The 27,987-nt window shown below is 48.5% G+C and overlaps 1 protein-coding gene across 2 annotated transcripts in view; it reads right to left on the bottom strand.

Moving 5' to 3' along the window:
* Positions 1-9,855: 9,855 nt before the first annotated feature.
* The window catches only part of LOC105498494 (beta-ureidopropionase 1), a 33,334-nt gene continuing 15,202 nt past the window's right edge, over positions 9,856-27,987 (bottom strand). The window contains exons 4-10 of one of the 2 annotated variants that reach the window (XM_011770653.3): positions 26,350-26,444; positions 24,019-24,180; positions 22,130-22,299; positions 16,139-16,220; positions 14,583-14,625; positions 12,686-12,840; positions 9,856-10,732 (exon numbers count right to left, since the gene is read on the bottom strand). In XM_011770653.3, the coding sequence (XP_011768955.1) occupies positions 10,649-10,732; positions 12,686-12,840; positions 14,583-14,625; positions 16,139-16,220; positions 22,130-22,299; positions 24,019-24,180; positions 26,350-26,444 (791 nt within the window). In that variant the 3' untranslated portion in view covers positions 9,856-10,648. The remainder of the gene's footprint in view (positions 10,733-12,685; positions 12,841-14,582; positions 14,626-16,138; positions 16,221-22,129; positions 22,300-24,018; positions 24,181-26,349; positions 26,445-27,987) is intronic. The other variant, XM_011770654.3, reaches the window with a different exon arrangement.

The raw sequence follows: 27,987 nt of genomic DNA, 5'->3' as shown, positions 1-27,987 counted from the left end.
TCCTTCCACCACCACCAAAAAAGAAGGCTCTGCACCTTCTCAGACTCCTTGGGTAATGGAGACAGCATGTGCCTCGCTTGGGCATCCTACTTGGTCCTTTACATCTGCTAACTTGCCAACCAGCACCCTTTAGAGCAGGGCCCAGGCCGCAAGGCTGTATTGGAAGCTGTCTAGCAAGCCCACTCTCTACCTGTGGGTCCTCAAAACCCTAATGATCCCTTTAAGCTATATAAGGTCTCTGTGACTAATTTTGCTAATTGGAACCTTTGGCAAAGGGAAGAAGACTGCACCCAGAGGTGCCCGTTTTGGACTTACTGCCTGTCTCCCTGACACAGTGGCCAGGTACACCTCTTTTGAAAAGCTTACTATCTGGGGTCTTCTTACAACAGAATACCTGACCCACAAAAGGCTGGCTTTTATGGAATGGTGTACTTAAGAGGGAAACGGTGTATTTAAGAACACAGCTAGTCTAGCCCTGCTGACATCTCAGTTTTACATGAAAAAACTGGCAGCTAACCCTTTGGGGGACACTAATATCGCCCACTCCACCAAAGCAAAGTCACTGGCTCAACAACAGGAACCTCAATTCACAGAGGTTCTCCTAAATGCCAGGGCCTGGTTCACTGATGGGCTGATGAAGTGGAAGCCTCATGGTGTCCACAGGGCTGCTGTGGCTGTTGACCCTCAGAAGCAGCTGTGCAGAATGGAAAATGGATGAGTAACTCTGCTCAGTAGGCCCTGAGCCAATACTCCTCTTGGTAACCCTTGTTATATTTTTATAGCACCTAGGGAGGCCAAGGCAGGCAGATCACCTGAGGTTAGGAGTTCGAGACCAGCCTGACCAACAGGGTGAAACCCCATCTCTACTAAAAATACAAACATTAGCCAGGCATGGTGGCGGGTACCTGTAATCCCAGCTACTCTGGAGGCTGAGGCAGGAGAATTGCTTGAATATGGGAGGCGGAGGTTGCAATGAGCCGAGATCGCGCCATTGCACTCCAGCCTGAGCGACAGTGCAAGAGTCCATCTCAAAAAAAAAAAAAAAAATTCAACTCAAGGTCTCTACTCTACTTTTCTCCCTCCCTCCTGGTCCACACACTTTCATAAAGCATTTTGTTTTGTTTTTGTTTTTCGAGACGGAATCTTGCTCTGTCGCCCAGACTGGAGTGCAGTGGTGCGATCTTGGCTCTGCCTCTTGAGTTCAAGCCGTTCTCCTGCCTCAGCCTCCCAAGTAGCTTGGATTACAGGCACACGCCACCACGTCCAGCTAATTTTTGTATTTTAAGTAGAGACAGGGTTTCCCCATGTTGGCCACGCTAGTCTTGAACTCCGGACCTCAAGAGATCCATCCACCTTGGCCTCCCAAACTGCTGGGATTAAAGACGTGAGCTACAGCACTCCGCTTTTTCTTTTTCTTTAAGTAGAGATGGGGTCTTGCTATGTTGACCAAGCTGGTCTCAAACTTCTGGCCTCAAGTAATCCTCCCATCTCAGCCTCCCAAAGAACTGGGATTTCAGGTATGAGCCAATGCGCCTGGCCCTATTAAAACATTTTGGTTACCAAATGCAGCTCTTTAAAAAGGCTACTTCCTAGAAAGGTGTATCTGAATGAAGAGGTGTAGGAAGGTTACAAAGACCTATTTTCAAAATTTGGGATTCTGATCAGACTCTTCCTGGGCACATTGCTTCCTTGCCTTCCCCTAGCAGCAACCCCAGGCCAGCCTGGTGGGCACACCTTCTAGATGGCAGTCTAACTATAAGGGGGCCTAGGGGCTCAAACCTGATTGTGTTTCAGACACCTGGATTCTCTTGTTGGACTGACATGGTCTTAGAGCATAAGAATAATGACCACTTGGGCAAGTACACTGCTCACCAAGACCCCTTCGAGTGGTACATATGGGACAAAGCAGGGAACATAATGGGTCTCTGTGCATTTTATAAAAATGCCCTTGTTCCTCTTGGACCTGACTCTTCCAATCAAAAAGTCTAGGTGTACGAAGCAGGTAACTGGAAAAAGAGATGGCTGGTACTGGTCAGTCCACTCACCTCTTTTTCCTTAAAGAGGTGACTATAGGTACTGGAATGAGACACTGATTTGGGAGCAGGAGCAGCAATTCTGGCACCTAGGTAGAAAGTACTTTGGATTCCAGGAGATAAAGAGGAAGAGGCATTTATGATCTTTGTCCTTCATAATTGCCCCTGAAGACTTTCTTATGAACATAAAAAAGATCTGGTGCAGCTCTCCCAAACTTTTGCAAGCACCTTAAATTTAACTGACTGCAAAGCTGGGCATAGTGGCTCCTGCCTGTAATCCCAGCTACTTGGGAAGTTGCAGGGGCGGATCGCTCGAGGCAAGGAGTTCAAGGCTGCAGTGAGCTGCAATGGCACCACTGCACTCCAGCCTGGGCAAGACTGAGAACCTGTCTCAAATAAAATAAATTTAACGACTGTGGGTTCTGCCTTGCCCCATCAGATGGCTTTGGCCACTGTTTGGTTTGCTCACCATTCCCATTAACCTTACTAGAAGTCCACTGGAAAGAGCAGGGGATGTCCCTGGCTCCTGCACCTTCCATGAAAATCACCAGTTGTCATTCCCATCCCTATTCCCATAGACCCCACTCAGCCATTCTGTGTCCGTATTCCCATAGACCCCACTCAGCCATTCTATGTCCCTATTCCCATAGACCCCACTCAGCCATTCTGTGTCCCTATTCCCATAGACCCCACTCAGCCATTCTGTGTCCCTATTCCCATAGACCCCACTCAGCCATTCTGTGGACAGAACAAGTGCTACCTTGCTGGCGGCATGGACAAATGGGATAGATCGGACTAACTGCTCTCAGGCTGTCCTTCCAAATACAAGGACTAGACTGAATTATTCAAAGTAAACTGGGGGCCAGGCGTGGTGGCTCACGCCTGTAATCCCAGCACTTTGGGAGGCCGAGGCGGGAGGATCACGAGGTCAGGAGATGGAGACCATCCTGGCTAACACGGTGAAACCCCATCTCTACTAAAAACACAAAAAATTAGCCAGGCGTGGTAGTGGGCGCCTGTAGTCCCAGCTACTCGGGAGGCTGAGGCAGGAGAATGGCGTAAACCCAGGAGGCAGAGCTTGCAGTGAGCCGAGATCACGCCACTGCACTCCAGCCTGGGCGACAGAGCGAGACTCCGTCTCAAAACAAACAAACAAACAAACAAACAAACAGGAAACTGGGAAGCTACTCGGGAGGCTGAGGCAGGAGAATCACTGGAACCCAGGAGGTGGAGGTTGCAGTGAGCCGAGATCACACCACCGCACTCCAGCCTGGGTGACAAGAGTGAAACTTCACCTCAAAAAAAAAAAAAAAAAAAAAGTAAACTGAACTGGGAAACCAAAGCCCTACCAGGTGGCCAGGACCTGTGCCCCAACAAATGTAGGTCCCACTTGGGGGACCCCCAACAATTATAAACATTTTCTAGGGGTAACTCTATGTGCCCTTATGACTGCACTTGTGTGGAAGCTAAACATTAACTTGTCATCCTCCCCGAAATAGTGTCTGGCCTCTTCAGGGTGGTCAAGAGAGACCTTCAAGTGTTAAGCAAATACCACCAATAGATTATGTAACCCACAGACAACTATGGACATTTTTGTTTTTGTTTTTGAGATGGAGTCTTGCTCCAGGCTGGAGTGCAGTGGTGTGATCTCAGCTAACTGTAACCTCCGCTTCCCAAGTTCAAGCAATTCTCCTGCCTCAGCCTCCCAAGGAGCTGGGGTTACAGGTGCCTGCTACTACACCCAGCTAATTTTTTTGTACTTTTGGTAGAGACAGGGTTTCACCATGTTGCCCAGGCTGGTCTCGAACTCCTGACCTCAGGTGATCCGCCTGCCTTGGTCTCCCAAAGTGTTGGGATTACAGGCGTGAGCCATGGCACCCGGCTGACGACTGTGGAGATCTTTCTAAAGTGAGGCTGCTCTTGGTTACTCAGGGGAGCTTCTTGGACTGATAATTGACTCATTCCTTAATGTGCACTATAGGGAGAGTTATCCCTATGATGGGAGTCCTCTGATTAGGAAAGGTGATGAAACATTTGTCCCTAACTTTAGCTGGGTGATCCGTTGTACCACCTTGGCCCTGGAAGGCATTCATGTCAGTGGCAACTCACTGGCCAGGGTGGAGGTGGTATGGATGACAGACTTGCCCTAGGCTTCCTCCCTGTGAACCACCAGTGGAGATTATGTAACATCTAATATATCCTGCTGTACCTGGATTAATGACTTGGGCTGAGTGGAAAGGTCAATATTTGAGAAAGTCACTTGGCTTACTTAGGTAGACCTTGATGGTTTATAGGATTTGTTCAGCCTATTGAGTTGAAAACCCTGGGGTCAGCTGGGCGCGGTAGCTCACGTCTGTAATCCCAGCACTTGGGGAGGCCAAGGCGGATGGATCACAAGGTCAGGAGATTGAGACCATCCTGGCTAACACGGTGAAACCCCATCTCTACTAAAAATACAAAAACAAAATTAGCCGGGCATGGTGGCGGGCGCCTATAGTCCCAGCTACTTGGGAGGCTGAGGCAGAATGGCGTGAACCTGGGAGGCGGAGCTTGCAGTGAGCCGAAATCGCACCACTGCACTCCAGCCTGGGCAACACAGAGAGACTCCGTCTCAAAAACAAACAAACAAACAAAACAAAACAAAACAAAAGAACAACAAAAAAAGAGAAAACCTTGGGGTCAGGACTGGGGTTAACATTGCAGGTTGGACTCATTCTGCTGTTTGAAATGCTGTTCATTAAATTAAATTAAATTCTGTAAGACACACTGAACTGATTTGCTCCATGCCTATTGGCCAGATTAATCAGTGACTGATAAAATGGCATACCCATAAGAAAACTGTCAGAAGCCAAGACAGTATAGAAATGAGGGGTGAATATTATTGGGAGATAATTCTTCACAGGTCTCTCACATTTCTGTATGTGTCTTGCCAGCTAAAACTATGAAGGCCTTTGTTCTGGACTATCTTTTCAAGGAAGCTGGTATGGCCTTGGAAGACAGACACAGGTGCTTTGCATCCATATAGCAAAGGACAGGTGTTCTTGTGACCTTGGTGGAGATAATGCCTCCCGTTAGTGCAAAGGGAAGGCATACCAACCATCCAATATAAAAGACACAAATTCTGTTAGCTCTCTTCCCTCCTTTCCTCAATAAAACCCACTGCATGTGCAGGATTCACTTGGTCCTCTTTGTGTTGCCCTATGGGAACTAGGCTTGGGAAATGGCTGTAAGAAAATGCTGGTACTCTGGCTATTACTATTGCTGTAATAAACTGTCCTTTGTATCTGACCCAAGAGTGTCTTGTCTAGTTGGGTGTAGTGACTCACGCCTGTAATCCCAGCACTTTGGGAGGCCAAGGCAGGTGAATCACCTGAGGACAGGAGTTTGAGACCAGCTTGGCCAACGTGGTGAAACCCCATCTCTACTAAAAATACACAAATTAGCTGGGTGTGGTGGCAGGAGCCTGTAATCTCAGCTACTCAGGAGGCTGAAGCAGGAGAATCGTTTGAACCTGGGAGGCGGAGGTTGCAGTGAGCTGAGATTACACCACTGCACATCAGCCTGGGCAACAGAGCGAGGCTCCGTCTCTTTAAAAAAAAAAAAAAAATGTATGTCTTCTGTGAGCATCTGTGAAACTGCAGTAGGCTAACTTAGCTTGCAAACAGAGTCAAATCTCTTGACTATTCAGTTTTTGATTTGAAGTTTGTGCTTTCTAATATTTCTTCATGACTCAGTCTTGGTAGGTTTTGTTTTTAGGAATTTGCCTATTCATTCATTTACTCATTCACTGATTTGTTTTTGAGAGAGAATCTCACTCTGTTGCCCAAGCTGGAGTGCAGTGGTACAATCTTGGCTCACTGCAACCTCTGTTTCTCCGATTCAAGTGATTCTCATGCCTCAGCCTCCCAAGTAGCTGGGAGTACAGGTGCATGCCACCACACCCAGTTAATTTTTGTATTTTTAGTAGAGACAGGGTTTCACCATGTTGGCCAGGTTAGTCTCAAACTCCTGACCTCAAGTGACCCACCCACCTCAGCCTCCCAAAGTGCTGGGATCACAGATGTGAGCCACCACGCCCAGCTGGAATTTGCCCGTTTAATCTAGGGTATCCAGTTTGTTTCCATGCAACTGTCTGTAGTACTTTATAATCTTTTCTACTTCTGTAGAATTGGTAGTAGTGTCCTGATTTTCATTTCTCATTTTAGTAATTTGAGTCTTTTTCTTAATCTAGCTAAAGGTTGTCAATTTTGTTGATCTTTCTGAAGAAGGAACTTTTGATTTTGTTGACTTTTTCTTGTTCTTTTTCTATTCTCTAGCTCTGTTCTTATTGGCTTCCTTCTGTTAGATCTTTCATTCGCTCTTTTTTTAGTGTCTTAATGTATAAATAATGTGTATAGTTCAGTTGCTGATTTTTTTTTTTTTTTTTTAAGAGACAGGATCTTGCTCTGCTGCTTAGGCCAAAGTACAGTGGTGCCATCATAGCTCACTTAGCTCACTGCAGCCTCAAACTCCTGGGCTCAAGCAATCATCTCACCTCAGCCTCTGGAATAGCTGGGACTACAGGTGTGCACCACCATCCCTGGCTAATTTTTTAATTTTTTGTAGAGGGGCCAGGCGATTCTCCCACCTCAGCCTCCTAAAGTGCTGGAATTATGGGTGTGAGCCACCGTGCCCAGACTCTTCTTTTTAAATGTAAGCATTTATAGCTATAAGTTTCTTTCAGCACTGCTTTTGCTGCATCCCATAGGTTTTGGTGTGTTTTTGTTTTCATGTGTCTCAAGATATGTAACTTTCCTTATGATTTCTTTTTTGATCCATTGGTTGTTTAAAAATGTGTTGTTCAGGAGGGGTAGCTGACACCTGTAATCCCATCACTTTGGGAGGTTGAGGCAGGCAGATCACTTGAGACCAGGAGTTCAAGACCAGCTTGGCCAACACGGCAAAATCCTGTCTCTACTAAAAATACAAAAATTAGCCAGGCACGGTGGCATGTACCTGTAGTCACAGCTACTCGAGAGGCTGAGGTACAAGAATCACTTGAACCTGGGAGGCGGAGATTGCAGTGAGCCACGATTGTGCCAGAGCAAGACTCTGTCTCAGAAAACAAAAAGTGTGTTATCTTCTTTTTTTTTTTTTTTTTGAGATGGTGTCTCACTGTCGCCCAGGCTGGAGTGCAGTGGCACGATCTGGGCTCACTGCAAGCTCCATCTCCCAGGTTCACGCCATTCTCCTGCCTCAGCCTAATGAGTAGCTGGGACTATGGGCGCCTACCACCACGCCCGGCTAATTTTTTGTATTTTTCTTAGAGACAGGGTTTCACCATATGGGCCAGGATGGTCTCGATCTCCTGACCTCGTGATCCACCCGCCTCGGCCTCCCAAAGTGCTGGGATTACAGGCGTGAGCCACCGCGCCCGGTCGTTGTTTAATTTTTAAAAATTTCCAGTATTTCCTTTGCTACTGATTTCTAGTTTTGTTCCATTGTGATGGGAAAATACACTTTTATGACTTTAATCTTTAAGTTCACTGAGTCTTTTTTGTGGCCTAAAATGTGGTCTGGTCTATATTTAATAATGCCTTAGCCCTTTTCTTTTTTTCTATTATTAATTTTGTTTTTAATTTTATAGAGACAAGGTCTCTGTTGCCCAGGCTGGTCTTGAACTCCTGAGCTCAAGCGATCCCTCTGCCTCAGCCTCTCAAAGTGCTGGGATTACAGATGTGAGCCACTGTGCACGGCCTCCTTTTTTTCTTTTGGGCACACTGAAGTTCAGCTACTCCACCCCAGATTCCAGCAATAAAGCTGTAGCCTGGCAGGAAGGTGGCCTGCCAGAACTGAGAATTTCTAGGGAGAAATTCTTGAGCCCAGCCACCTGTCATCTTACCGGTGAGAAAACTGAGGGGTCAGAAGGCATCATCCAAGATTACAGGGGCCCATGGGCCTACCGGCCATGTACACTGAACCATTGCAATTTCTTGTCTGAGAGACTGCCCCATGACATCAGCAATGATCACAAGGAAACAAAAACCTCCACCACAGATTCATTCAAATGTTTACTGAGCATCTACATGTTCCAGGGATGCCTTAAACCCTGAAATGACCCTGCCTGTGCAGGGCCTGCCTACTCTAAGATGGGCCTGACTGTTCTGTTTCCAGGCAATGAGAGTTGCGATAATCAAAGAGTTGTGGTGCATTTATTCATGCCTATTTCACAAATGCACCAATTTGTCACCTAAGCTAGCTTATGTATTAGGTTGATTACACCCTCTTTCTAGAAACCAAAGACACTAAGTTTTATTATTATTATTATTATTTTGAGACAGTCTCGCTCTGTTGCCAAGCTGGAGTGCAGTGGTGCGATCTCGGCTCGTAGCAACCTCCGCCTCCCAGGTTCAAGCGATTCTCCTGCCTCAGCCTCCCAAGTACCTGGGACTACAGACGTGCGCCACCACGCACAGCTAATTTTTGTATTTTTAGTAGAGATGGGATTTCACCATGTTGGCCAGGATGGTCTCCATCTCTTGACCTTGTGATCTGCCTGCCTTGGCTGACACTAAGGTTTTGAAAGCTAAAGGACCAGGCAAAAAAAGCTCACCGTGTCTGTGGGACTGGAATTTTTTTTTAAAGGTACAAGGAAGCCATTAGGTAAAGTGAAAACCTGCAGCACAGAGAGTTCAAGGAAGTTACTGCAGAGCTGTGGCCAGGCAGCTCCATCAGGGTTTCTCATCCCTGGTGGCTGTCCAGGAGTACCCTAGCCCTGCCGTGGAGGTTTCCATATAATTCAGCTGCTGGGCCAGTGAAAGGATGAGACTGCCTTCTCTGATTTGGGAACAGTAAGTGGGGAATTACAGAATCTCAACCCCACCCCCCAACTTGATACTCTGGTCAACTGCTGTTTGAGACTTGGCAGATTGGGCTCTTGCTGTGTTGTGTAAGGACAGGGCTAAATAGGCACGGCACTGAAAACTGCCAAGGGGCTCCCTGGTCCATCTAATCTGTCTTTTACCACTGTCTTGACGTAAAACAGGAATATGGTCCCTTTCTTTTTTTTTTTTTTTTTTTTTTTTGGAGACAGGCTTTTACTCTGTTGCCCAGGCTGGAGCGCAGTGACGTGATCTCGGTTCACTGCAGCCTTTGCCTCCCGGATTCAAGCAATTCTCATACCTCAGCCTCCTGAGTAGCTGGGATTATAGGCACGCGCCACCATGCGTGGCTAATTTTTGTATTTTTAGTAGAGATGGGGTTTCACCATGTTGGCCAGGCTGGTCTTGAACTCCTGACCTCAAGTGATCCACCCGCCTTGGCCTCCCAGAGTGCTGGGATCACAGGCATTAGCCACCGCCCCTGGCCCAGTTCCATTTGACAGATGTGAAAACCAGGGTGTAGAGAGGTGAATAATCTGATGTGTAAAATGGAGCTCAACCACATTAGCAGAACTAGCAGAATTAGTAGGTGATGGATAGAGATATACAAGGATTTAGTGCAACAAATGACCTTCTATGATGATGGAATCTGGTCAGGCAAGTCTGATATCCACAGGACAAGCCATCAGAAAGGGCAAGCTGGAACTCTGGACACAGGCTGATGGCTGGCCTTGCACATAAATTACTATTGCTGCACCATGCTGTGGACTACCAACTACCCTCTTTACCCTGACTCTATGGAAATAGAGTCATTAATGCCTTTAAGTTCAATCAAACTAGAGAAGAATTCTAAAAAATCCAGAACCAATGCAGAAAACTCATCTTTAAGATTCTATTTGTTTAGAACCACTTCTGGCACCAAAATCTGTATCAGTCAGATTCAACTAGAGAAGCAGAACCAGTAGGGCATATATTGAGATTTATTGCAAGGAATTGACTTCAGTGATTGTAGAAGTGGCTAGTCATGTCTATACTCTGTAAGACAGGCTATCAGGAGGGGCAGGCTGTCAGGAACTCTCGCCAAGCGCTGGGCTGCTGTCCACAGGCAGAATTTCTTCCTCAGGGAAGCCCTTAGCTCTGCTCTTTAGGCCTTTTGACTGATCAGGTCAGGCTGACCCAGATTATCTGAGATAATCTCACTTACGTAGTCGACTGGGAATGGACTTTTGTCATATCTACAAAATACCTTCACAGCAATACCTAGATTAGTGTCTGACTGAATTACTCGGGACTGTAGTCTAGCTAAGCCGACACATCCAAAGACCATCCCACTCACCACAGCCTTGCTGTAGGCTCAGGGTCTCTGGATCAGCCTTCAACCTCTTCCCACTGGTGTACAGGATGGACAGCATCATCTGCCTAACCTCAAATCCACCTGCACAAGCAGTACCTGGGCATTTTTTTTTTTTAGTTGAGGTAAAAGTCACATAACTGAAACATTCTAAAGTATACACAAATTCACTGGCATTTAGTACATTCACCTCTACCTAGTCCCCAAACATTTCTAATACCCCAGAAGTAAACCCCTTATCCATTAAGAAGTCACTCCCCAAGCCACCCTCCCCCTGCCTGGGGATTTTAAAGCCAAGCTGGACAATGTTATTGGGGATAACTTGGACGTGTTACGCCTGCCACCCTTGCTAATCCACTGGGGCAGAGGTGTCTTCCTCACCCCAAGGCAGGCACTGAGGCCAGCTACTCTTTCACGATGGTGGGTCTGTAGTTGGGCTTGACAGCTTCAGCGAGCTCCCGTGCGTACATCTCATACCTGCCCGTCATCTGAAAGCAAAACAGATATACTTTTGTACTTTAGAGGTTCTGGTTTTATAAATCCCCATCGCTTACACGCCACCACCTCTTGCCACTGGAGGGCAGTCATGGGACACGAATGCATCAGGAAGGCTCGTTGACAGTGACCTCTTGGCACTGATTCTGGTACTGTGGCAAAGTTCACAGATGCCATGATGACTCATACAGCCCAGTCTTGGCTGCTGTGACCTCTTCGACCTGTCTATCCGGAAAGTGTGGTCTGCTGAGGCAGGAGGGAGAAGGGGAGTCCTGTGGTCCTGTTGCTCCCCAGAAGAGCAGCCTACAGCCCAGAGAGGACCTGCTCCAGGTCATCAGCCAGTTGTAGAAAAGGCTGGGATTTGAACCAGGGGCTCCTGGATGGGTCTGGAGTTCTGTCTACTCCATGTGGCATCTCATCATGGATACGGAGCCTAGTGGGGTTGGAAAGCCCACCCAGGGTGCTCACACCCAGCACGCACTCCCTCCCTCCCTCCTTTCCCAAGGTGGACTACTCCCATAAAGCCTTGACAGGAGCTCATGCCCATTACCAAAGTTGGGAAGGCTTCTGCTTCTAAGAAGTGTCTAATGAGAAAACACTTGGTTTACTGCTCCTGGGATACTTATTAAAAAGAGTTGGCCAGCATTCTTGACTCCGATTTCTGATTTGGGTGGAATCCTACATTCATCCTAGTTGCCCAGAAAGAGGAGAGAGAGGTCAGGAGACTCTCTCATGCCCAACACCTTGTGTGTCTGACAAGGATCCGAGACTGAGGAACCCATGCTCAGAAAACAGGATCAAGACCAAAAAAGCCCATGTCTGGGTGGATCAGAGGCCCTGGTGGTCTCTCAGTCACAGCGGGGAAAGTCAGTTATAACAATGGACATTTATTTGCTATACGATTTGCTTATAAAAGGTGGCTGAGGCAGGGCACAGTGGCTTATATCTATAATCCTGGTATTTTGGGAGCCCAAGGTGGGAGGATTGCTTGAAGCCAGGAGTTCAAGACCAGCCTGGGCAACATAATGAGACTCAGTCTCTATAAAAAATTTAAAAATTAGCTGGATATGGTGGTGGTGCATGTCTATAGTCCCAGTTACTCGGGAGGCTGAGGTGGGAGGATGGCTTGAGCCCAGGAGGTCAAGGATGCCATGATCGATGGTTGTGCCATACGGTCCAGCCTAGATGACAGAGCCAAGACCTTGTCTCCATGCCCTCTATGCCACCAAAAAAAAAGGAAAGGGGCTGTTGAGTTGGTGGAAATACTTTCGGACACTAATACAGCAAACTCTGAAGCTGTGAGCCCTTCTAGGGTGGAGTCCCATCCCAGGAGGGCAGACGCCTCCATTCCTCTGACTCCTGACATCACAGGGCATTAGGTGTCAAAGCCAGCATGTGACCTTCGAGTTAACCCCCTTATTTTACAACTGGGAGTACTAAGGCTTGGGAGCAGAAGGGGCTTAATTAAGGTGACCAAGGAAGGAAGGTTGTGGCAGAGCCACTAGATTCCATTTCTCTGCATGACCCATTTCCTGCTATCATCAAGGCCTAGACTACAGGGACTAGCCACAAGCAGAACCAGACATGCACATTTATCTTGTGATAAGTGCAAATGCCTGGAAAGGAAAAAGGATTAGAGGAGCCAATCCATTCTATTCTCTGGACAAATGAAATTGAGATTAATTTGTCTGAAGGCACCCAGAATCTAAATCAGATGAGAGGAGAATTTATCGCAGCCTGCTGCCTGTACATTGTTTGACCCAACTGTTCCTCCCAGGAGCCAAGAAAGAGGCAGAGATTCCACCCTCAGCTCATACAGAGACCTCGGGTGGGAGCTGGTACCTCATGCTGCCATGGGCAAGCCCACAACAGCAGTTCCCAGCCCTGAGAGCAGGATGAGGGCCAAAGCAGAGGGGCAGGCAACAACAGGGGTCCTGGGGACCTACCTTGAAGTTCCAGACATCATTCACCTGCTGGCAGAGGTTTAGATTGAGCTTAGCAACCAGCAGTCCATCCTGGCTACGGGACAGCCCAGGAGTCCGGCTGCCATCAGGGGCTGCCACATAGCTTGAGCCATAAAAGTAGCCAAAGTCCTGGTGAGCTTCAAAGGAGGAAAGAAACACATCTGTGAGTTTGTGTAGATGCACTGTGGGCTCTGCAGAGGGTCAGGCACCTTCAGGCAGGCCCAGGACACGGGGTCCATACCATTACAGGCGTGAGCCATTGCGTCTGGCTTTTTTTGGGGGGCGGAGGCCGGGGGGGGGGGAAACAGAGTCTCACTCTGTCACCCAGGCTGCAGTGCAGTGGCGCAATCTTGGCTCACTGCAACCTCTGCCTCCTTGTTCAAGCTATTCTCGTGCCCCAGCCTCCTGAGTAGCTGGAATTACAGGCGCGTGCCAGCCTGCCCCGCTAAGGGGCAAAATGCTGAGGCCCAAAAGGCCTGTGTCTCATCTTAGGCCTGAAGGCCCAGCAGATTGCTGCAAATGGCCCCCTTATGCTGCTCCCCTTTGCCCCTGGGGAAATGTCTAAATGTCACCCTTCTGAGAGGTGTTGCTCCCACCCACAGCCTAAGGAAATCAGAAGGTCACACTCTGGGGGCTTCCTATGAGGGCCCCCACAGTGAGCTGGAGGCTCTGCCTTCATCTGCCTTGCCACCTGCATCACCCTCACCCTCCCTCCAGGCCTTGGTCCCTTCACCAGTCAGGGAGGACTAGCAGCCACCCCACACATGTGTAAGGAACAGGTGGGGCTGGGCAGGGCCTAGCATGGTCCAGATGCAGCAGGCACCCAGTGGATGCTCATTCCCCTGCTCTTTCTGCATCTCTATTTGCAGTAACTAGGATCAGGAACTCCAGAAGCCGGGGGCCTGAAGCGGGGGCATCTGCGACCGTTTCAGGAAGTGTTTTCCTGGAAAACAGATCCGCTCAGAACCTTCTGGTTTTTCTTTTTTCTTTTTTTCTTTTTTGAGACGGAGTTTCACTCCTGTTGCCCAGGTTAGAGTGTGATGGCGCGATCTCGGCTCACCGCAATCTCCACTTTCCAGGTTCAAGCGATTCTCCTGCCTCAGCCTCCCAAGTAGCTGGGATTATAGGTGCAGGCCACCATACCCAGCTAATTTTTTTTTTTTTTTTTAGTAGAGACTGGGTTTCTCCATGTTGGCCAAGCTGATCTTGAACTCCCAACCTCAGGTGATCCACCCGCCTTGGCCTCCCAAAGTACTGGGATTACAGGCATGAGCCACCGTGCCCGGCCCCCTTCCAGCTTTCTAGAGGACACTCTGAGCTAGTTCAGATACCTCCTTGGTGAGGGAGGCAGTCCCTACCTCCCTCATTCTTGGCCAGAGACATGGGAAAGGAGTCTTTAGGGTTCTTAGCAGAGGTGAAGTGGTATGTGCCCTTGGATCAAAACAAGCCATAGACTCTAGAAACCCAGGGGCATCCATGCCAATGCCCTGTGGCATCTGCACAGCTGGTTTGGGCAAGGGGAGGGGGGACAAGGACAAAGAAAAGTGGAGAGGGAGATCCACAGGCTGAATGAGAGCCCCTCTCCCTTTCAGAGAACTCACAAAGGATCCCCCACATTCTCTCAGTTCATCTTCACACCAGTCCCGGGAATGGATGGAGTCCAACCCACTCCTCAAGCCCAGGACTGCCTATCCACACCCCAGTCACAGTCTGATTCCCACACTGCAGGCAATAAAGCAGAGAGGAGTTGGCACCTCCTCCTAGGTGCCAGGCACACAGACATGATCTATGTGGCAGATCCTGACCGGAGAAAGCAGACAGAGAAGGGGAGAAGAAGGCCCACTCCTCAACTGCAGCCACCATGGTTCTTGAGACATACCTTTCTTTCCATCTCCTGAGGTAAACTCGTTCGGGAAGTGCTCCTGTGAAATAAGACCAAGGTAAGAGGAACCTATAGGTGGCACTACCACTACACTCATTCCAGCTCACTCAGAAGAGCACGGCAATCAGGCCAAGAGGTGAGTCAGCCGGGAAACAGTTAAGGTGAGCTGGAATGGTCTGTACTCACGGGGCAATTAAGCGCTTATTAAACACCCCTGCTGAGCAGCCAGCCCTGGGCCAGCGGGGAATTTGACAAGCAGAGTAAAAACCTGGACGGTGCCTTTGGGGAGTTTATAATCTGAGACAAGAGAAAGACACTGGGCACAAACTGGTCCTCAGGGCTGTGGGCACCTGAGGCTGGCCTGAAGTAATTAAAAACCCCAGGCCAGGGTCTGTGAAGGCAGTGGGCGGGTACACACACTGCTTTCAGTATTTCCTCCAAAGCCTAATGGAAACTATACATCAACCTGTGATGGGGTTACACAGGCTAACTAAAACATCAGGTTTCTTTTATTTTCATTTATTTTATTATTTATTTTGGAGACGGAGTTTCATTTTTGTTGCTCAGGCTGGAGTGCAATGACGTGACCTTGGCTCGCTGCAACCTCCATCTTCCCGGTTCAATCAGTTCTCCTGCCTCAGCCTCCCTAGTAGCTGGGATTACAGATGCCTACCACCACATCCGGCTAATTTTTTGTATTTTCAGTAGAGACAGGGTTTCTCCATGTTGGCCAGGGTGGTCTCGAACTCCTGACCTGAGGTGATCCACCTGTCTCGGTCTCCCAAAGTGCTGGGATTACAGGCGTGAGCCATTGCATCTGGCTTTTTGGGGAGGGTTGGGGGGAACAGAGTCTCACTCTGTCACCCGGGCTGCAGTGCAGTAGTGCGATCTCGGCTCACTGCAACCTCTGCCTCCTTGTTCAAGCTATTCTCATGCCCCAGCCTCCTGAGTAGCTGGAATTACAGGTACGTGCCAGCCTGCCCTGCTAATTTTTATATTTTTAGTAGAGACAGGATTTTGCCACATTGGCCAGGTTGGTCTCAAACTTCTGACCTCAGGTGATCTGCCAGCCTCGGCTTCCCAAAGTGCTGGGATTACAGGCATGAGCCCCCACACCCAGCCAAAACATCAGGTTTCTTTATGCCGCTAAAGTCAGATCGACTTAGTGTGGAAACCTTGGTTATCTCAGACTGAAAAGATCCTCTGATTAGAGTTTGATATCTGATTAATAAGGATGAGGAAGAGATATAATAAGTGCATTCTGTTTGGCAGTCAAAACTGTTTAGTGTATGGGGTCAAGGGGGAAAATACACTGGACATTTGGACGTGACAGGGTGAGAACTGCCATGTCAAAGATCTTTTCAAAATGGCTTCAGCCAAATACAAAAACAGAAAAAACAAGAGGACAGAGAGATCTTGAAAAAGTAACAGACCAAGCCAGTTTTACCCCTTTCCGGACCCTAGGATTTGTGGATGTGTGCAGAGGGAACGTGGTGTCCCCACCAGGGCCACCAGGGGGCGGCTCCTCCCCCCAGCCAGACCTCGGGACTTACGGTGCCCACGCGATTGATGGCGCAGGTGAAGCAGTGATTGGCAATGGCTGCGTTTCTGGCCTCGATGGGCCACAGGGACTCACTGTAAGAGAAGACCAAGAGGAACCAGGTTGCCGACTTTCCAGCCAGACTCAGTGGATGCTTAGCCCTGAGCTTGGCCTGGCTGCAGGCTTTCCTGGGCTGGTGGTGGGGACAGCCAGGAGACTCACTGGTCACAGCCCAAACCTGCAAGCAGGCCAGCCTGTCCTCAGCACCTTGCCCTGGCCTGAACAGCCTCTGGGAAGGGCCTGCTGCAGGCATAAGACACGTGGCTGTGCTCTGTCAGACGAATTGGCAGCCCTGGATCAAATCCTCATCCTGAGCCTCAGTTTCCTTTTCTGAAATGTCCTCAAAGGAAGACTATGAAGACTGAATGACCCATGCAGGTGAAGATCCAAGTGGTAGGAGTTCCATAACCACCACTTCCTGCCTCTATCCCTTCTCCTGGAACCCACCTGCTGGGCTGGGCAGAACCTCTCCTGGTGAATGCCAGAAGGGAGCCAGGGGCCTGGCGGGCTTGTCAGGGCCTGTGAGGGCTGAGCGCAGGCTCTACCTACCCTACCCTAACTCTCCTACCCTGCTGTGCTGCCTTACAAGGCAATCTCCAAAGTGGGAGATTTCAGGGCCAGTAAACAAGAAAGGAACTTAGGTAATAGCATAAGGGGTCAGATTCAGCAGCAGGGTCACCTCCTCCAAGCTGGAACATTTCCCAGTGACTTCCCAGTTCCCTCTTCTGAACCCTGAGTCTCTAAGTAAAGGCTTCCTGGTTCTCCTACTGGCCAGGGAGGGAGTGGCCCAGGAGGGAGGCACCCCACAGGCTTGGATGAGCTGTGGGCCTTCTTCACTCCAGCACCTGCAAAGGGAGAGTGCAATGGGAGACATGGCCCCAACCAGAGATCCTGTCCTTCTCTGGCCCGCCAACTAAGATGTGACATGGAATCCAGTGGGCCTTCTTGTTGCCAATTATCTTTTGTCTGAGTAACACCTTTAAGACTCTGGATTGAGGCTGGGCACTGTACATGAGGCATGACTGTAATCCCAGCACTTTGGGGGGCCGAGGTGGGTGGATCATGAGGTCAGGAGATGGAGACCATCCTGGCTAACAAAGTGATACCCCGTCTCTAGTAAAAATACAAAAAAATTAGCCAGGTGTGGTGGCGGGCACCTATAGTCCCAGCTACTCGGGGGGCTGAGGCAGGATCATGGCGTGAACCCGGGAGGCGGAGCTTGCAGTGAGCGGAGATCGTGCCACTGCACTCTAGCCTGGGCGACAGAGCAAGACTCCGTCTCAAAAAAAAAAAAAAAAGACTCTGGATTGACAGGAGTAATGCCCACTTAGAAACACTGTGTGACTGGGAGCAAAATGCCCTGGAATCTTCCTTCCTGACAGCATGCACCTGGTTTAAACCAGGGAGGAGGTGGAGGGGGTGGGTGCTTGTCACAAGCCTAATTCTCAGGAGGATTCACAAGTCTGAAAAAATGAAAAATCACAGGCTTGATTGAGGGGACTCATTTTGCTGCTTTTTTCCCCCAGCTGCTAAGCCAAGCTGACAAAACTTTTCAGAAATGATTTTTACAGAAACACACCAGTAAATGACATTTTCAGGAATTAAATAGACACTTGCAGGGCAATTGCCATAAACATCTTAGTTGCAAATTCTCCAGGGAGGTGTTCTGTGTAGGACCCAAACCCACAGCTGGCAATAAAATTTATGCTCTCAAAGCCACCAGGGGAAAGGAAGCTGGGATGAGTGAGAGCCCAGTGTGTGTAGGAATCATGAAGTCTGATGGGGGAGTGGGGACGTTTGCCATATTTCCAGTGCAGTACACACAAATCCCTAAAAATAATCGCAGTGGGAAGGTAAGATGCAGCTAGAGGATAGGATGGTGACTTGCCAGTGAATGTACACAGGTAGTAGAAATCTCTGGTCACCCAAGCTGTAAGGAACACATCCTTGGATTATGAGGATAACCTAATCAAAAGCACTCAGACACTACTGTGTACTTAGAACTGTGGGACTCAAAAATGAATGAGGACACCCTGCTGACCCACGTGTGTGCATGCACATGTGTATGTCTGTCTGATACAGGTGGCAGAAGGTGCCAGAAAAGGGGATGGATGGTTCTGGATGCTGTGATCCAATGTTGGTGGGGATTTGCCCAGCATTGTGTTGAAAAACACTATCAATTCCATCATTCATCATTTTAAGAAAGCCACCCAGGATCCTACCATCCTAATAAACCACCTGTTGCCTTTTATCCACACTCTATGACTATCCTTGTCCATAGGCAAACTTTTTCTTTTTTCTTTTTTTTCCAAGAGTTCTGACCACAGCCTGAACATGTCTTTTTCTTGCTCACAGGCTTTCGTCACTTTGCATTACCTTCATTATGACTCTTTTTACTGGCTGTACAATAACCTGTGGAAGAGGTGGGCTGCAATGTACTTAGCCCAGACACTTCTCCTGCTGTCAGCTTTTCCGTTATTGTAAAGTAAGCTGTTGTGAGCACCTTCACATACATTGCCTTTCCCTCCTATTTTTTTTTTTTTTTTTCCGTCTTGCTCTGTCGCCCACGCTGGAGTGCAGTGGTATAATCTCAGCGCACTGCAACCTCCACCTCCTAGGTTCAAGCGATTCTCCTACCTCAGCCTCCCAAGTAGTTGGGACTACAGACACCGGCCACCATGCCCGGCAAATTTTTGTATTTTTAGTAGAGATGAGGTTTCATCATGTTGGCCAGGCTGGTCTCAAACTCCTGCCCTCAAGTGATCTGCCAGCCTTGGCCTCCCAAAGGGTTGGGCTTACAGACGTGAGCCACTGTGCCTGGCCTTCCCTCCTCTTTTAGACTGTTTCTTCAGGCTACAATTCTAGGAATATCATTATCAGGCCAAAGGGCATGAGCATTTTCGGAGCTCAGGAAATATACTGCTTTTCAAAAGACCTGTTAGTTTTTACTGCCAGCCTCACCACAGCCTGGAAAGCCAAGGGTTGGATGATTCTTGGCTGAGGAAAGAAAAATCAATCATTTTTAATAAGCCTAATAGGCTGCTGAGGACATAGCAATTATATGCATATTGCACTGGGGTGCTTCTGTTTGCCTAACTGGAGCTAATAAAAGCCCGAGATAGCAGGGTTAGGGAGGGAGGGCCTCTGCACACAAGGCGAGGAGCCATCTGAGTCCATGGCCACAACTTTGCCTGCCCCGGCCCAGAAGCCAGATACCCTAGTGCTTTGGGTTCCTCTAGGGACCCCAGTGGGGAGATGGAGCTTGCCAAGTGTCTTACCCAGAGCCAGCAGAGGAGGCTGCTCTAGGGGGTGGCCCCACAGTTCTGCCCAGGCCTGGTAGCTGGATGACCAGTAATAACTCTACTGACGACTGCCAATGAATGCTGTCACTGGTGATCTGGCCACCATGAGACTCCAGTATGTTCTCTGAGGGGAGATGGAGGCCTGATTTTCCTCTTCTACCCAACAGTACCCCACCTGGACATGGACCAGATCTCCAGGTACATGGGCAGGGTGGTAGATCTAAGGTAACAGATGAGGGGTTGCATTCTGGCTCCAGAAGGAACCTGCTGTGCAAATAAATGTTGAATGTGGAGGGGATGTTACTCTTGAGAAAGGGGCACTATATGAAAAGAAAAGGTAAATGTCACACCCTGACGTTTAGAAGAAATTCAACTGAAATTCGGCTGGGGGCAGTGGCTCATGCCCGTAACCCCAGCACTTTGGGAGACCAAATCATGAGGTCAGGAGATTGAGACCATCCTGGCTAACACAGTGAAACCCCATCTCTACTAAAAATACAAAAAAATTAGCCAGACGTGGTGGTGGGCGCCCGTAGTCCCAGCTACTCAGGAGGCTGAGGCAGGAGAATGGCATGAACCCAGAGCTTGTAGTGAGCCAAGATTGCACCAGTGCACCCCAGCCTGGGCGACAGAGCGAGACTCTGTCTCAAAGAAAAAAAGAAAAAGAAGAAATTCAACTGAAATTTAGTCAAGAATGAAGACAAGAGAGATAGGTGCAGGCCGACAGAGACTCAAAGCTGCCCATCCATGGCAGGACAGGGCACACCCCTGTCCTGCCAAGGACACCGGCAGCCAAGACCACAGAAAGTGAAAGCCAGCACCTCCTGCTGCAGGAATCCTGCTTGGAAGGAAGTGAGTTGGGGAGAAAAGTATTTGCACATAAATTCCTAGAGTTCTGTTACTTGTAGTGATGCAAAACTGGAAACCACCCAAATGCTCAGCCTTTGTGGAAGAGAGAGGCAGCAGCAGCACAGTCATGCAGTCAGATCAGCTCACGGGATGCCCCTCCTAAATGAGGGGCCCCAGGGGTGGGGTACTGCCCAGCTCTCCAGCTTCCAGGGCCACCCTCCCCTCATCCCCCAACCCTGCCTTGACAAGGGCAGTTCTATCTGTTTAGGGGTGAGGCTAACACCAAAACACTTGTTATGTATTACAAAAATTAAATCCTTCTCTGGTTAAAGACAAATTTCCTTGACTGATCTCCAGCTCCCTCATTTGTGGCTTCTCTTGTCCAGATGTCTGCCCTACCTGTGCAGGATGCTGCAGATGTGAGGATTAGGAATCCACAGTCCCCCAACCAGGAGCCAATGCTGGCTAGGCACCTACTATGCTCCAAGGACTTAGATGTGGGTTTTGTTTTATATATATATATATATATATATATATATATATATATATTTTTTTTTTTTTTTTTTTTAGACGGAGTCTGGCTCTGTCGCCAGGCTGGAGTGCAGTGGCCGGATCTCAGCTCACTGCAAGCTCCGCCTCCCGGGTTCACGCCATTCTCCTGCCTCAGCCTCCGGAGTAGCTGGGACTACAGGCGCCCGCCACCTTGCCCGGCTAGTTTTTTGTATTTTTTTTTTAGTAGAGACGGGATTTCACCATGTTAGCCAGGGTGGTCTCGATCTCCTGACTACGTGATCCGCCCGTCTCAGCCTCCCAAAGTGCTGGGATTACAGGCTTCAGCCACCGCGCCCGGCCGTTTTTTATATTTTTTTGAGACGGAGTCTCGCTCTGTCACCAGGCTGGAGTGCGGTGGTGCCATCTTGGCTCACTGCAACCTCTGCCTCCGAAGTACAAGTGATTCTCCTGCCTCAGCCTCCCGAGTAGCTGGGACTACAGGCGCATACCACCATGCCCGGCTAATTTTTGTATTTTTAGTAGAGACAAGGTTTCACCACGTTGGCTAGGCTGGTCTCAAACTCCTGACCTCAAGTGATCCACCTGCCTCGGCCCCCCAAAGTGCTAGGATTATAGGTGTGAGCCACTGAGCCCAGCCCAATGTGGGGCTTTCTGAAGCCCCCTGGTGACTATAGGGAAAGGGGGGAATTATTTTCATCTCACTGTTCGGAATCACAGCAGAGGTTGGTGTTTTACTGTAGATTAACTCTTTTTTTTTTTTTTTTTTTTTTTTTGAGACGGAGTCTAGCTCTGTTGCCCAGGCTGGAGTGTAGTGGCCGGATCTCAGCTCACTGCAAGCCCCGCCTCCCGGGTTCACGCCATTCTCCTGCCTCAGCCTCCCGAGTAGCTGGGAGTACAGGCGCCCGCCACCTCGCCCGGCTAATTTTTTTTGTATTTTAGTAGAGACGGGGTTTCACCATGTTAGCCAGGATGGTCTCGATCTCCTGAACTCATGATCCGCCCGTCTCGGCCTCCCAAAGTGCTGGGATTACAGGCTTGAGCCACGGCGCCCGGCCTGTAGATTAACTCTTGCTGCGGGTGGGGGATTGCTCATTGCCATCTTGAGGATTCTTTTCACTGAAAAGCTGGTCATATGTACAACATAGAGTCCTGGGGGCTCAGCTCTGTTAACATCCTGGTGGCTGCGCCTGCCTGCTGCCACCTTGGAGCTCCACAGACCAGCCTTGGGCTTCAGCTGGCTGTGCCCCAGGAAGCCTCCCAGACCCCACCAACTGAGTGACCTTAATGCTCCAATGGTGGCCGAGGGGTTGAAGATGATCTCAGCCCCGTTGATGCTGTACATAAGCCAGTTGAGGGGGTGGTGCCGCCCGTAGCAAATGTTCACCGCAATCCTTCCAAACTGCGTCTGGAACACAGGGTGGCCCAGGTTTCCCTCCATGTAGTAAGTTGACTGAAAAGCAAAGGGCCATACGCTGATGCCTCTGACCTTTAAGATTTCCCTTTTCTTAGACTCGGCAGAAAAACTGAAATATCACCAATGGTCCAGAGGTGATTACACTCCTGAGTGTGACTCTAAGTTCCAGAATTTCAATAGGATAAAAACAAAACACACACACACAAAAAAACCCTGACACCAAATAAGCCAGCCCCGGGGGGAAATCACAGTGGCTTAAGCATTTGCCCAGTCTCCTTTCTGACATGTCAAAAAAATCCCCACAATGACGTTCCACACTATTTCAAACTCTGGTAAGGTTTCAATCACGGTCCAACTCAAGGCTCAGGTTTGGTCGGTGTTAACACGAGTTGGTCAATGCCCTCAGCAACCATATGTCATCATATAGAACAGTGGAGCCCCGGGGACCTGGAGCACATCCAAACAACTCTCTGCCTGGTCAGAGGAGAAAGCTGTTTCCTGAGGGGACATAGCTCACCCAAATGATTAAGGCCAAAGCTTCTAGTAGAACCACACCCTGAAAGCACACCTTCTCCATTCTGCCTAGGGTTAAGGAGGTCCCTGTGGGGCAGGTGGACCAGACCCCATCCTCCCATCCCTGCCTCTTTGTCTGTTCCTAAGGGTACCAGGGCAGGGACACTGTCCTGGACAGCACTGAGGGAAGCTAGAGGGCAAATCAGGGTCCCAAACAGATCTGCTCTGGGAGCCTTCCACCTCCTCCTGATCCTGGCCATCAAAACTGGCCAGGGTCAGGCAGCAACCAGGATGTGTGTACGTGGTGAACACTGGAGCAGATCCTGCTGTGCTGAGACAAGCCCTGTGCTATCTGTAGGGAGCTAAAGATTAATCCCAGGGCAAACAGGTGAGGGGCGCGTCTTTCCACCCCACCTCCAGCTGTTACTGAGAAACGCTGGGTTCTTCTTTCTCCCTGGGAAACCTCCTCTAGCTCTGCAGGCCATTTCTTGTCTGCCTGACTAGCCTGAGAATGGCCAGGATTGCCACAATCATGGAGTGAGAACTGGGGACATCACATCCTGAACAACTGTATAACGGCAAATCAAGTTCAGATTTAGCATCTTAGGCATTAGGCAGAGCTCTTTTCCCTCCTTCAAACGTCCACCTGCTCCCATCTTACCCACCCAGGGGTTGGCATTAACCAACAAAAATGGCCCCCCCAACTTGTGCCCTGATCATGGGCACATGAAACTTCACATAACGCACACTACACAGACGTGCATGTTTGCCCATTGTCACCTGACACACAAACATGGGCCACCTCAGACCCCTCCATGAGTCACAGACAAGGAATGCCACGCTCCAAACCAAACAAGGACAGGGCTGTGGCGTCCTAGGCTCTGAGCCTGAAGGGGGCCATGGGAATCTTTTCATGTTTGTGCAATATTTAATTTATATACCACTTACTTCAAAGAATTCAGGAGGCCAAATCAGGCTGTATTAAAAAAACATATGCCCCATTGTGCTAAAGGTGTTTGGGACTCCTCTGAGAGTCCCGCCTGAATCCGGTCTGCCTGTGTGATATAGAGCAATGTCAGGTAACCCTCTGAACACCGCAGCCACACACTGTGCTCCAGTGGAGTGTGCGTGACATGGAGTATGATCCTGCACAGAACTTCCCCACGGAAAGTCCCACAGAGATCTACAACACACGGAGAGGCAAGTGAGCAGGGCTGGTTATCCATCTTATGGGTGGCTCACCTCATTGAAATCACCCACTCTGGGGATGTGGTTTTTCCTGGTCTTTCCCAGGACTGCTCCGGAATTGGAGATCACCACGGCTGTATTCCACAAAACGTCCCCATGCTCGCTGTCTCGTTCCAGGATGGGAGACACCACCACCATGTCATGGTTCTTCGCCAGCTGGAAAAATGATAAATATAGCAGAGTCCCACTTTCAAACCAATTGTTGTAGTTTTTTATTGAAGAAGAATTTAATGATCCTACTAAATCATTAGGCTTGGGTCAGAGCAATCACTTGCATTTGTTGTTTGGAACACTAAATACCCTGATGTCCATGCTTTGCTAAATAAGAATCACATTGTCCTGTGCACAGTTGGTAGTATAGTAAAATGGTGCAGCTGCTCTGGAAAACCATATGGGAGTTCCTCAAAAAATTAAACAAGAATTACCATTTGATCTGGCAATCCTAATCCTGGGTATATATCCAAAAGGATTGAAAGCAGGGTCTCAAAGAGATTTGCAAACGCATATTCATTGCAGCATTATTCACAATAGCAAAGAGGTGGGAGCAACCCAAGTGCCCATCAATGGGTGAATGGATAAACGAAACGTGGCACATCCATACAATGGAGTATCATCCAGCCTTAGATGCCATGGTTCTATGTTACAAATGGATGAACCTTGATGATATTATGCTAAATGAAACAAGCCAGTCCCCAAAAGACAAATACTGTATGATTCCACTTGTGTAAGGTATTTAGAGTAGTCAAATTCACAGAAATGGAAAGTACAATATTAATAGAATGGTGGTTGCCAAGGACTGGGGGAACGGGGAGCTACTGTTTAATGGGATAGAGTCAGATTTGCAAGATGCGAAAGTTCTGGAGATCTGCACAACGTGCATATACTTTACACTACTGAACTGTACACTTAAAAATGGTTAAAATGGTACTATATATACATATATATCACCACTTTAAAAAAGAGTAAAAAGAATAATCAAACTTCTTATCTATACCAAAAAACAAATTTCTTTGGCATCAAATTCCTTTTGTCTCAAGTAAGAACCTCAATCCCTGGTGACCACAGGATGAGCAGCCCAGCGGGTCATTTGTCCTCTACTCTAATTAGCCACCATGATCTCTGGCCTTAACAGGACAGGGGAGAGGCATGCTCCGAAGGCAACACTAGGAGCCACGCTAAGGGCAGCCTCAAGTCCCTGTGGAAGCAGAGTGTCTCTGGCACCAGCTCTCTTTCACCCTCTTCCTCTAGTCCTGGCTCGGGCTTATCATCTGCAAAAGTCCCCTAACCAGTCTCCTTCCTCTTTTTTCCATAGCAAGAAATCAACAACCTGGTGAATGAGAGATTTTTTTTCCTCTACAGCCTAAGAACACCAATGTTGGGAATCACAACTGAGTATTGATAAAGTCACCATGATTATAGTTCTGCCCCCAAAGCCCCTAAGTATATGTATAAAATCTGAAAGAGAATACAAAGAAATGAAGAGTTCTTTTGTTAGAGGTGAAAATAAGGATAAATGACCATTCATCACCTCATGGGTTTTCTGGTAACAGTTTTATTAAGATATAATTCACACAGCATAAGATTCACTTTAAGATTGGTCAAGTACAGCAGTGAGAGGTGGGAAAGAGCAGAACAAGGAGTCACTCTTTTGAAGTGTGCAATTCAGTAGTATTCAAGATATTCACAGAGTTGTGCAGCCTTCACCACTATCTAATTTTAGAAGATTTTCATCACCCCTAAATGGAAATTTTTTACCCATTAGCAGTCACTCCCTTCCTCCCTCACCCCCAGCCTCTAGCCACCACTAATCTGCTTTCTGTCTCTATGGATTGGCCTATTCTGGACAGTTTATATAAATGGGATCGTACAACATATATCATGAGGTTTTAATGAAGACAAATCAAAACCAATTTGTACACTGATGAGACACAGGCCATGCATCGAAGCTTCTGTGACTCAAGCAAACTGCAGTGCAGTATGCAGAGCTCTGGATGAGGAACTGGCTTCTCTGGTCCCTGAATGCCAGCTCTGCCACTTGCCAGCTGCAGGACTTGCTACAAAAGTCACCTCCGACCACCCTCCCTGGGCTGCAGCTCCCTTGCCTGAAAAAGCTACTAATGGCCCTTCTGGAGCCTTACACTCTCTAATTTTAAGAGTACGCTAAAAAAAAAAAGTGGCAAATAGTCTTATCTAATCTCATCTAGCAAAACAAGAACCAAACAGGTGCATTTTCCATGGTGAAAGGCCAAACCCAGCAGCTGTGGTCATGCTCTGTGACTTGCACATATTTGGCAGCTGCTGCCAGAGGCGCAGTTAATGTCCTACCTTCTGACAGAATCTGGTGGTGGGCCCGTCCTCTGCTGACTCAGCAAATTCTGTCCACGGCAGCTTCTCTCTTGTACAGAAGGCAAAGGGCATAGCTATAAACAGGAGAAAGGGCAGAACTGTATCCAACATGCACAGCCTCTGAGGGGGGCTCCTCAGCCCAGCAGCAGGTGGTCACTGCACGAGAATATAGTCTCAGGAGTGTCACGGCCTGGCTTCTGGGTCCCGTTCCTGGCTGTGGGCACTAGGTAGCCCTTACCTCTGGGCTTCATGGCAAAACAAGGGGCTGGGCCAAATGTCTTTCCCAAAGTCTTTTTTTTTTTTTTTTAGACGGAGTCTTGCTCTGTTGCCCAGGCTGGAGTGCAGTGGCGTGATCTCGGCTCACTGCAAGCCCCGTCTCCCAGGTTCACGCCATTCTCCTGCCTCAGCCTCCCTAGTAGCTGGGACTACAGGCGCCCGCCACCACACCCGGCTAATTTTTTTGTATTTTTAGTAGAGACGGGGTTTCACTGTGTTCGCCAGGATGGTCTCATTCTCCTGACCTCGTGATCCGCTCGCCTTGGCCTCCCAAAGTGCTGGGATTACAGGCGTGAGCCACCGCGCCCGGCCTCCCAAAGTCTTAAAAACAATTGCAGCAGGGACTTGAACAGATATTTGCACACTCATGTTTATAGGAACATTATTCACAATAGCCAAAAGATGGAAACAACCCAAGTGTCTTATCAACAGATGAATTGATAGGTAAAATGTGGTGTATATACACACAATGGAGTATTATTCAGCCCTCTTAAAAAGGGAAGACATTCTGATACATGCTTACATGGATGAACCTTTAAGAATATGCTAAGATACAAAACAAATATTGTAGGAGTCTACTCATAGGAGGTATTTAGAGTAGTCAAATTCTTTTTTTTTTTTTGAGACAGAGTTTTCGCTCTTGTTGCCCAGGCCAGAGTACAATGGCATGATCTTGGCTCACCACAACCTCCCCCTCCCAGGTTCAAGCGATTCTCCTGCCTCAGCCTTCCCAAGTAGCTGGGATTACAGGCATGCGCCACCATGCCCAGCTAATTTTGTATTTTTAGTAGAGACGGGGTTTCTCCACGTTGGTCAGGCTGGTCTTGAACTCCCGACCTCAGGTGATCCGCCCACCTCGGCCTTCCAAAGTGCTGGGATTACAGGCGTGAGCCACCATGCCCGGCCTAGAGTAGTCAAATTCTTAATGACAGAAAGTAGAATAGCTGTCAGAGGTCAGAAGAGGGGATAATAGGGAGTTACTGTTTAATGGGTAGAGGTGTCCAATTGTGAATGATGAGAAAAGTTCTAGAGATCACAGTGATGATGGTTGCACAACAACATGAATGTATTTAATGCCACAGACTGTACACTTAAAAATGGTTAAAATGGTAAATATTGTTATGTATATCTATATGCCACACACACAAAAAGTTTTAAATTGCCAAAGTTCCCAACCAGCAGATCTCCTGCTGTTGGCCAATCTGCAGGGTGGCAGGAGCTCCATTAACTCCTTGGGGAAAGTATCAGAAGGCCACTGGGGATGACACTGGGACCCTCCCTCTTCCTAGTGACAAGGAGGTTTCTTTAGAAATAAGAAAAGCTACTCATTAATGATCCCAC

The sequence above is a fragment of the Macaca nemestrina genome, chromosome 15, assembly GCF_043159975.1.
Source record: "Macaca nemestrina isolate mMacNem1 chromosome 15, mMacNem.hap1, whole genome shotgun sequence".
Lineage (NCBI taxonomy): Eukaryota > Metazoa > Chordata > Mammalia > Primates > Cercopithecidae > Macaca > Macaca nemestrina.
The sequence above is the reverse complement of the archived record's forward strand: the minus strand, read 5'-3'. Positions and strand labels throughout refer to the sequence as shown.